The sequence below is a fragment of the Lolium perenne genome, chromosome 7, assembly GCF_019359855.2.
Source record: "Lolium perenne isolate Kyuss_39 chromosome 7, Kyuss_2.0, whole genome shotgun sequence".
NCBI classification, from domain to species: domain Eukaryota; kingdom Viridiplantae; phylum Streptophyta; class Magnoliopsida; order Poales; family Poaceae; genus Lolium; species Lolium perenne.
This window is the reverse complement of record NC_067250.2, coordinates 218,796,676-218,807,829: the sequence shown is the minus strand read 5'-3', so window position 1 is coordinate 218,807,829 and position 11,154 is coordinate 218,796,676. Positions and strand designations below refer to the sequence as shown.

At 43.9% G+C, this 11,154-nt stretch overlaps 1 protein-coding gene across 1 annotated transcript; it reads right to left on the bottom strand.

Moving 5' to 3' along the window:
- Positions 1-9,768: 9,768 nt before the first annotated feature.
- Positions 9,769-10,803, bottom strand: LOC127314155 (protein DMP3). Its single transcript, XM_051344617.2, has one exon. The coding sequence runs from the start codon at positions 10,569-10,571 to the stop codon at positions 9,876-9,878; it is 696 nt and encodes a 231-aa protein (XP_051200577.1). The 5' UTR covers positions 10,572-10,803; the 3' UTR covers positions 9,769-9,875.
- Between the last annotated feature and the right edge of the window lie 351 nt (positions 10,804-11,154).

Below are 11,154 nucleotides of genomic sequence, written 5' to 3'. Positions count from 1 at the left end.
AACAAGTGCAATATGCAAGTATGTAGGAATCAATGCACAGTTCACACAAGTGTTTGCTTCTTGAGATGGAGAGAAATAGGTGAACTGACTCAACATAAAGTAGAAGAAAGGCCCTTCGCGGAGGGAAGCATTGATTGCTATATTTGTGCTAGAGCTTTGATTTTGAAAACAAGAAACAATTTTGTCAACGGTAGTAATAAAGCATATGTGTTATGTAAATTATATCCTACAAGTTGCAAGCCTCATGCATAGTATACTAATAGTGCCCGCACCTTGTCCTAATTAGCTCGAATTACCTGGATTATCACCGCAATGCATATGTTTTAACCAAGTGTCACAAAGGGGTACCTCTATGCCGCCTGTACAAAGGTCTAAGGAGAAAGCTTGCATTGGATTTCTCGCTTTTGATTATTCTCAACTTAGACATCCATACCGGGACAACATAGACAACAGATAATGGACTCCTCTTTAATGCATAAGCATTTAGCAACAATTAATTTTCTCATATGAGATTGAGGATATTTGTCCAAAACTGAAACTTCCACCATGGATCATGGCTTTAGTTAGCGGCCCAATGTTCTTCTCTAACATTATGCATGCTCTAACCATTCAAGTGGTAAATCTCCCTTACTTCAGACAAGACGGACATGCATAGCAACTCACATGATATTCAACAAAGAGTAGTTTATGGCGTCCCCAGGAACATGGTTATCGCACAACAAGCAACTTAATAAGAGATAAAGTGCATAAGTACATATTCAATACCACAATAGTTTTTAGGCTACTTGTCCCATGAGCTATATATTGTAAAGGTGAAGGATAGAAATTTAAAGGTAGCACTCAAGCAATTTACTTTGGAATGGCGGAGAAATACCATGTAGTAGGTAGGTATGGTGGACACAAATGGCGTAGTGGTTGGCTCAAGGATTTTGGATGCATGAGAAGTATTCCCTCTCGATACAAGGCTTAGGCTAGCAAGGTTATTTGAAACAAACACAAGGATGAACCGGTGCAGCAAAACTTACATAAAAGACATATTGTAAACATTATAAGACTCTACACCGTCTTCCTTGTTGTTCAAACTCTTTACTAGAAATTATCTAGACCTTAGAGAGACCAATTATGCAAACCAAATTTTAGCAAGCTCTATGTATTTCTTCATTAATAGGTACAAAGTATATGATGCAAGAGCTTAAACATGAGCACAACAATTTCCAAGTATCACATTATTCAGGACATTCAACCAATTACTACATGTAGCATTTCCCATTTCCAACCATATAACAATTTAACGAAGCAGTTTCAACCTTCGCCATGAAAATTAAAAGCTAAGAACACATGTGTTCATATGAACCAGCGGAGCATGTCTCTCTCCCACACAAGCATTTATTCAAACAAAAACAAAAACAAAAACAAACAGACGCTCCAAGTAAAGTACATAGGATGTGACCGAATAAAAATATAGTTTCAAGAGAAGTGACCTGATAATTTTGTCGATGAAGAAGGGGATGCCTTGGGCATCCCCAAGTTTAGATGCTTGAGTCTTCTTGAAATATGCAGGGATGAACCACCGGGGCATCCCCAAGCTTAGAGCTTTCACTCTTCTTGATCATATTGTATCATCCTCCTCTCTTGACCCTTGAAAACTTCCTCCACACCAAACTCGAAACAAACTCATTAGAGGATTAGTGCATAATCAAAAATTCACATTTTCAGAGGTGACACAATCATTCTTAACACTTCTGGACATTGCTCAAAGCTACTGGAAGTTAATGGAACAAAGAAATCCATCCAACATAGCAAAACATGCAATGCGAAATAAAAGGCAGAATCTGTCAAAAACAGAACAGTCTGTAAAGACGAATTTCTAAGAGGCACCAGACTTGCTCAAATGAAAATACTCAAATTGAATGAAAGTTGCGTACATATCTGAGGACCACTCACGTAAATTGGCATAATTTTCTGAGTTACCTACAGAGAATTACACCCAGATTCGTGACAGCAAGAAATCTGTTTCTGCGCAGTAATCCAAATCTAGTATGAACCTTACTATCAAAGACTTTACTTGGCACAACAATGCAACAAAACTAAGATAAGGAGAGGTTGCTACAGTAGTAACAACTTCCAAGACTCAAATATAAAACAAAGTTGCTGTAGAAAAATAAACACATGGGTTATCTCCCAAGAAGTTCTTCCTTTATAGCCATTAAGATGGGCTCAGCAGTTTTAATGATGCACTCGCAAGAAATAGTAGTTGAAGCAAAAGAGAGCATCAAGAAGCAAATTCAAAACACATTTAAGTCTAACATGCTTCCTATGAAAATGAATTTTGTAAATAAACAAATTCATGAAGCATAATGCAACAATCATAGAAAGATAAAACAAGTGCAGCTTCAAAAATTTCAGCACATAGAGAGGTGTTTTAGTAACATGAAAATTTCTACAACCATATTTTCCTCTCTCATAATAACTTTCAGTAGCATCATGAGCAAACTCAACAATATAACTATCACATAAAGCATTCTTATCATGAGTCTCATGCATAAAATTATTACTCTCCACAATAGCATAATCAATTTTACTAGTTGTAGTGGGAGCAAATTCAACAAAGTAGCTATCATTATTATTCTCATCATCAAATATAGGAGGCATATTGTAATCATAATCAAATTTATCCTCCATAACAGGCGGTACCAAAAGACCACTATCATTATAATCATCATAAATAGGAGGCAAAGTATCATCAAAGTAAATTTTCTCCTCAATGCTTGGGGGACTAAAAAGATCATGCTCATCAAAACCAGCTTCCCCAAGCTTAGAATTTTCCATAGCATTAGCAACAATAGTGTTCAAAGCATTCATATTAATAACATTCCCATTAGCATGCATATAAAGTTCCATGGGTTTTTTAATTCTCTCTTCAAACACATCATGTCCTAATTCAAGATAAAGTTCTTAAAGATCTCTCATATTTTTGTTGTTTTCCATTATGCCAAACTAGTGTAAAACAAGAAACAAAAAGATGCGATTGCAGGATCTAAAGGAAATAGCTTCGAGTACTTACAACGATGCCGGAAAATAACTTAGTAGCCGAGATCCGGAGTGTGAGTACCTTTTACCTTTCCTCCCCGGCAACGGCGCCAGAAAAGTGCTTGATGTCTACGGGTGCTTCTATTCTTGTAGACAGTGTTGGGCCTCCAAGAGCAGAGGTTTGTAGAACAGCAGCAAGTTTCCCTTAAGTGGATCACCCAAGGTTTATCGAACTCAGGGAGGAAGAGGTCAAAGATATCCCTCTCATGCAACCCTGCAACCACAAAGCAAGAAGTCTCTTGTGTCCCCAACACACCTAATACACTTGTCAGATGTATAGGTGCACTAGTTCGGCGAAGAGATAGTGAAATACAGGTGGTATGAATGTATATGAGCAGTAGTAACGGCACCAGAAAATAGCTTGATGCTACAACTGGCGTGTGGTTGATGGTGGTAATATTGCAGGCAGTACAAAGGCAGTAGAATAGTAAACAAGTAGCGATATCAGTATTGGAAACAAGGCCTAGGGATCATACTTTCACTAGTGGACACTCTCAACATTGATCACATAATAAAACCACTCTACACTCTGTTGTTGGATGATGAACACCACTAATTGTGTAGGATTACACGAACCCTCAATGCCGGAGTTAACAAGCTCCACAATATTCGATATTCATGTTTAAATAACCTTAGAGTGTATGATAGATCTTTGCAATTACACCAAGTACTAACATAGCATGCACACTGTCACCATCACACTATGAAGGAGGCATAGATCACATCAATACTATCATAGCAATAGTTAACTTCATAATCTACAGGAGATTACAATCATAACCTACGCCAAGTACTACACGATGCACACACTGTCACCATTACACCGTGCAGGAGGAATAGAGTACTTTAATAACATCACTAGAGTAGCACATAGATGAATAGTGATACAAAACTCATATGAATCTCAATCATGTAAGGCAGCTCATGAGATCATTGTATTAAAGTACATAGGAGAGAGATTAACCACATAGCTACCGGTACAGCCCTTAGCCTCGATGGAGAACTACTCCCTCCTCATGGGAGACAGCAGCGGTGATGAAGATGGCAGTGGTGTCGATGGAGAAGCCTTTCGGGGGCACTTTCCCGTCCCGGCGGCGTGCCGAAACAGAGACTTCTGTCCCCCAGATCTTGGCTTCGCGATGGCGGCGGCTCTGAAAGGTTTCTCGTACCGTGGCTTTTCCGTATCGAAGATTTAGGTCAGGGACCTTTATATAAGCGAAGAGGCGGAGTCGGAGGGTCGACGAGGCGGCGACACATTAGGGGGCGCGGCCAAGGCCTGGGCCGCGCCACCCTGTCGTCTGGGGCCCGCAGGGCCCTCCTCTGGCGGCTCTCGGGTGTTCTGGAAGCTTCGTGTGATTCTAAGATGCTGGGCGTTGATTTCGTCCAATTCCGAGAATATTTCCTTACTAGGATTTATGAAACCAAAAACAACAGAAAACAGGAACTGGCACTTCGACATCTCGTCAATAGGTTAGTTCCGGAAAATGCATAAATATGACATAAAGTATGCATAAAACATGTAGATATCATCAATAATGTGGCATGGAACATAAGAAATTATCGATACGTCGGAGACGTATCAGAGTGCAGGTATGAGGGAGCGTTTATCTGTTCGGCAAAGGGTAGCTCAGGAGTGCTCTGTGGTCTTGGTTTGTAGTTGCCACGATTTCCAGTTTCTCCGGTTGGCGTCCTGCCGATCGCCTCGCCTGTCGTCGTACCGATCGTCCTGCCGATCAGAATACCCCGCAGCTACCAGGTTACTGTCGTTGTAACTGCGGTCTTTTCTTTTCTTACGGCGATTCCTTCGTCCACCCGAGTCGTGCTTCGGCTGGTCGTCGTCTTCGTCGTCACTGCGTTGTCGTGGTCTTCGTACGTTGTCTTCGCCATCAGCCCAGCTGTTGGCGATTTCCATTAACTTGGTTATAGTTTTCGATTCTTGCGCCCAAGTTCCTCTATGTAAGTTTCACGTCTGATTCCATCACTGAAGGCATCGATTGCTCTGTCGACGGAAACGTCTTCGGCAGCGTTCAGGAGTTTGGTGAATCTTCCGATGTATGCGCGCATCGACTCCTTCTGCTTCTGTTGGCAATGTTGTAACTCCTCGATTCCAACAGTCCTCTTGTATGTCGCCTGGAAATTCACGACGAAAGCGTCGACTAAGTCATCCCATGATTTGATGGAACCTTTCGGCAGCCCTTTCAACCAAGCTCATGCCGAATCCTTCAGGTAAAGATGCAAGCACTGCATTGCTGCTATCTGATTTTCCTTGTGTAGGATCACAGTCTGTAGGTAATCGTCTATCCATCACCTCAGCTCCTGCTGCTCATCGTACTTAGCGGCGTCAGTGGGGGTAGGTTTAAACTTTTTGGGCGGCATCGTCTCACGTATCTTGTAGCTTAAGCAATCGGCCCCCTTAGCTCGCCGTCGTACTCTTTGCTTTCGTATGAGGTGTCACTATCGTACTCCTCCCTAGCAGCGTGCCGTCGCCTGGCTTTATCAATTCTACTCTGGGTGATTTCGTCCCGAGCATCCCTCGAGCGATGTTTTGAACCACTTGCTTGTAACGTGGTCTTTTCCTTCCGTGGGACCAAGTTGTCTCCTAATATTGCGAGGCTTTCTAATGTGCCCCGGTGATCTTGAGCCATAGAACCTTCGGGTCGTTGATTGATGAGGTACGCCGCGAGATTGGCAGTTGCTCCCTCGACGGTCTTCGGCCGTAGCATACCAGCGGTGTCGGTAGTCATGAAGGACTTGGACATGTTCGATGTGATTTCTCTAGCATCATCTTCCGAAAGCCTGGATAACCTCGATCGGTGCTTCCCTACGCCTTGACTACTTCGGGAGGCGCTTCCTCGTGAACCCCTTCGTCCTTCGCTAGATTGTTCCGCGGCGAATAGACATTTCTCGAGGGTGGCCTGCTCTTTTGATAGACGCTCCCGGTTTTTTTGCAATATAGAGCGATATGCATTGAGGGTTCCAACCGACGTTCCAGCAGGGAGTGCTGTGTTATTAAGCACAGCTGCTCTAGCTGCTGCCCATTCTTCCTCCGCGATAGTGTAATCGCTATTGTTGTTACTGGCGTTGTTTTCAAAACTTAGCCGCCTGCTAGAGCGAGGGGTGTGATCTCCATCTCCCCTATTCCTTGCGTTTCCCGTGTTATTGGCGGCATAAACTTGGTGGTGCGCCGCTTTCCAAGTGACCCCGTTGACGACGCTGCCGACACTGTCTTCTCCTGATGAATACTGGGCGCTGCAGATGAACGGTGTGTCGCTCGATCCCAATCCGTGCCTGGTGTCGCAGTTCAAACAGTAGTACGAGGTCATCTCTGAAGACACGAGATTATCGGATCCAACTGACATTGAAGACGTCGACCGAGGGGTTGATGGAGAGGATGAGTTCATCGAGTCCGTCAGGCCAGCCGAAAGGTCGACTGATGATGATAGGCTTGGCCCTGCGGCCGGTGGTGGTGATTTCCTTGCTAACCTGGGGGCGTATGGTTCTAGCAGTCGAAGGACTCCTTCCGCGTTGATGTTGTAGTGGACGCTGCCGAACGTCATCTCCATATTTCCTTGTAGATCTGAGAAAGTCGAGCGTGAAGAGTCGCTGTGCGGCGTGAACTCGTAGGAGCCGAATCGAATCGGGCTTCCTAAACTTGGCGATGATGACGATGATGGTGTCGACGAAGCTGCCGACGACATGACTGGATCTGCCAATGACGGATCTTGTGCCGACAGGGTCCCCACAGACGGCACCAATTGTCGAGGGTACTCCTCGGCAATGCCCTCCGATTGGGGCTTAGGGTTGATGGAATCATGTAGGCTGACACGAGACATCGGTTAACAGACAAGCGGGGAGAGCCATTTACCCAGGTTCGGGGCCCTCGATGAGGTAAAACCCTTACGTCCTGCCTGTCTGATCTTGATTATGAGAATATTGTGTTACAATGGGGTGCCGAAGGTTTCGGATGTGATCTCGTTGAGAGGCTAAGTGCTACCGCGACCAAGCTCTAGACTTCTGGTGGTTAAAGTTGCTACGATTGATTCTGTGTCCCTCGACAACCCCTCTCCTGGCCTTTATATAGGAGGCCAGGTCTCAAGAGATCTGTCCGGGTACGACTAGGTTTACAAAAGACCTAGCTCTAAACTTTCCTTGTTCAGCTCCTCTCTTACCTTGTTCTTCAAGGGATCCTTTCCTGCATCGTCCTAGTGGCCCGCCTCGCCATCGGATATCTTCATGGGCCTCCAGCTGGGCCGCACAGGATAGGACAATGTCAGTTACCCGAAGGGTAATGCCCACGTCATATGGTGTTTTACAATTTTCGTTTACGGGGAATGTTCTGCGTCATCAATTTTTCGTCCCATAAACACGAGTTCAGTGAACTGAACTCCGCGCTTTCGATTCGCGTATTTGCGGGCTCTGCTAGAGATGCTCTAAAAAAAGGCGATCCACAAGGGGGTGGAGGTGCGTGGGGAGAAGGAAAACTTTTAGCAACGGCTTTAGCAACGGTTCGTGACACGAGCCGGTGCTAAAGGTCCCGCACGAACCGGTTCTAAAACTCTGGCCTCTCGAACCGGTGCTAATGCACCATTTAGTCTGGGTTTGTAACCTTATCGGTGCGAAAGTTCCAGGCAACTCTGAACAGAAGTCTCTTTTTCTACTAGTGATCTGCCCCAACCAATTGTCAAAAAAGACCACCTCTAAACGAAAATTACCAAGAAAAGACCACCCCTTAGTGGCAGGGCCGAGGTTTGTTTGCGGGAGCGATCTAGGAGGCAAGTGTATAGTTTTGATGCGGGTAAATCTGGGAAGTGCTTTACACCAACCTAGTTGGCGCTTCCGCAGACGCCTGACACCCTCCGCATAGAAGGCCTAGTTGGGCCACAACCCAACATGTAATACGAATTTTCTTTCATTATTATTCTTTTTTTCCTATCTGTATTTTTTGGAAACTATTTTTCCAGAAAATATTTTTTAGAAACAAAAATGTTTTTTTAAATATGAACATTTTAAGTTTTGAAAAAGTTTTAAAATCCAAACATTTTAATTTTGTGATTTTTTTAAAAATTGAACATCCCTTCAATTTGAAGAATTTTCATATATAATTTTTTCCAAAATCTGAACATATTTTAAATGTGAACATTTCCAAAAAAAAATTGAGCAATTTTCATATTTAAATTGTTTTTTTCAAATTTGGACAATTTTTTTAAATGCTCGTTTTTAAAATTTGAATATTTTCTAGTGTTAACATTTTTTTAATTTAAGTATTTTTCAAATCTTAAAAAAGAAACAGAAAAAAAAGGAAAAAAAAAGGAAGAAACAATAATGAAGAAAAAACAAAGCAACAAAGAACACTAAGCCTAGCGTCTAGCTAGGCCAGCCCACACTACGCATGGTGCAAGTGCAGATCTAGACGGCAGTACGGCACATAGGATTTGCCGGGAGCCATTATTTGACGCATGAAGCAAAGGGTGTCCAGCGTTCGCGTCAACGCTCCCCGGGTGAGCCGGCCCAATTCGGTACTAGCAAAGTAGCAAGTCGCCTCGCTCGATTCTGTGTCTCCAATGGTTGTTTTGGTCGTACTTTTTCAGACAAGTTGAGAGTCAAACTAAAACAATTTTAAGGGAAGATCAGGCTGGTCTAGTGGTAAGTATTATGTAGTAGTAATATGCATATGATACTACTATATGATATTATCTCTATACTGAGACTAGTCACAATGAGAAGTATCATACACTAGTATCATGTACATGATACTAGTTTGTGATACTACCTTCACAATGCATAGTATTATAAAATGGTATAACACTTATGTCATATTTAATGTTTTGTAAAATCTCAATGCAAATGTGTGTACATGATGTATTTTCATGAAATTTTCTAGGTTTATGTGTCATGATACAGTATCATATTATGATACTACTCTCATATCTCACCTCATTAATTGATATGACACATCAGATTTTTGTTAACATGGCATCTATGATACTACTTATGATACTCCCATTGGAGCTAGTCTGAGTAATATCATGAAATAGTATCACAGTCATGCTATATTTATTATTTTTTAGAATCTAAATTTGTGTATACGATTTGTTTAACATTAATTTTTCTTGTTGTTTGTGCTATGATACCGTATCTACCTATGATACTTCAACCTCTTCTCTCCTTCTTAATTATCTGCCATATCAGCATTTTTGTGGGACCAATGTACATGGCAAGAATTAAATTGATACAGTGAACATAGATTTGGTGCACATGAGAATCAGTGCTCCCAGCTTCAAAAAAACAAACAGAAAATATATTTTTAAGTCCAAAAAAACTGGGAAAAAATATGCATGTAGTTAATGATGATCCCACAAACGTGTGCAAAAAATCCACTCCAAATACTTTATATTTTCAGCTACACAAAAAACAAAAATGTAGATTTGAGTAGTAAATTTTAAAATCTCTAAAATTGTTTTTTTATCCAGCCCAAAATAAAAAGTAGTTTGGATTGGGATTTTCCAGGATTGTGAGATGTTTTATTGACAATTTCCAGAAATAGTTTCAAATTTATTATAACTTGCAAAAGCACTTTTCGTGATACAATGCCCTTATAATGTACTGCTACTTTGAACATGCACTACTTGACGAGTTTCGTGTATGCGCTTGTAACTAAGTTCAATCTATTCAGACAACTGACATTTAATCGGACCACTGACATTTCAGAACCCAAGAAACAACTGAGCAAGAATTGAATCGATACAATGATGGTATAGGCTTGTAATTAACTAAGTTCGATCCATTCAGGTGCTAACGCTGCTGCCACCGGCGCCGTTGGTGACCGGGTAGCCGATGCCGTGGCGCCTGGTGGGGAACGCGACGAAGAGCAGGCTGCAGAGCACGCCGACGCCGAGCGGCACGATGTCCAGCGCCTCCGCCGTCTCCTTGGCCGGCGAGGGGCCGTAGAAGCACCCCACGACGTTCTTGTCCCTGGCCGCCACCACCCCGAACACGGCCACCGACAGCGCCGCGTGCACGGCGTCGATGAACGCCAGCCTGTACTTGGCCGTGTCGGGCGCCGGCGCGCCGGGCGGGTAGTCGAGCAGCCAGAGGCCACTGGGCGTGGCGAGGCCGTAGTAGACGCGGCCGTCGGGGCCCTTGAGGGAGTCGGTGAAGGAGGCGAGGAGGCAGGAGAGCGCGAGGACGGCGAGGAGGGCCCGTGTGAGCAGCTCCGTGGTGGCGTCGCAGGCGCCGTGGTTGGTGAAGGTCGGCGCCAGGAGCTGGAACGCCAGCACCGTGCCCGTGGGGAGCAGGTTGGCCAGGCTCGCCGTCGACGTCAGCGCCTGGTACAGCGCCGACCGTGGCACCTGCGAGCCACCATCTGCGACTTGCTGCTTCTCTTGCTGCAGCTGATCTTCTTGGAGCAGCGGCGAGCTTGCTGCGGTGGACCGCTGCCTGAAGGAGACGCCGGAGGAAGAAGAAGCAGCTGCTAGTTCCATGATCGATGGTTTGTGGGTGGATTGGATCGGGTCGGATACTTGTAATCAAATAGTAGACGAGACGAGATAGCTAGTGATGCATGTGCGAGATCAACGGAAGGAACGTGCGAAGAAGATTCTTGATCGGAGGTGAATGACGGAGGAATCCGCGTGTTGTGTGTGGTGGTTTTCTATTGCTGGATCGCTTGTTCTTGCGTGGCTTCCTGTTTGCTTAGGCTGGCAGTATCGGTTTAGGCTGGGTTGAGTTGGGCGAGGCGTGAAGGAATGGAGAATGACGCATTGCAGCGCAACGTAACGCAACTGCTTAGGCTGTGTAGTTGCTAAACTGAACATGTTCAATCGTGCCGGCGGTCGGATTCCCTAGCTTGGTGGCGTTGCTTCCTCCTATCGGCACTCGGCAGGGGCAAACGAACGGCTCTTCTGTAGGAAATATGTGTCCTACAACTATATTCAATTTATTTGGAACTTCATATATTCCGTTACCTCATTATGGAATTGAAACATGTGTTTATACATGGAATTGCTATTTATAATTAGCATGGAAATTATGCTTGCTGGAACTTGTACTTAAGGATTTTCTTAA

Excerpts from the sequence above, each read along its gene's own strand:
- LOC127314155 (XM_051344617.2), bottom strand. The coding sequence starts at position 10,571 with ATGGAACTAGCAGCTGCTTCTTCTTCCTCCGGCGTCTCCTTCAGGCAG.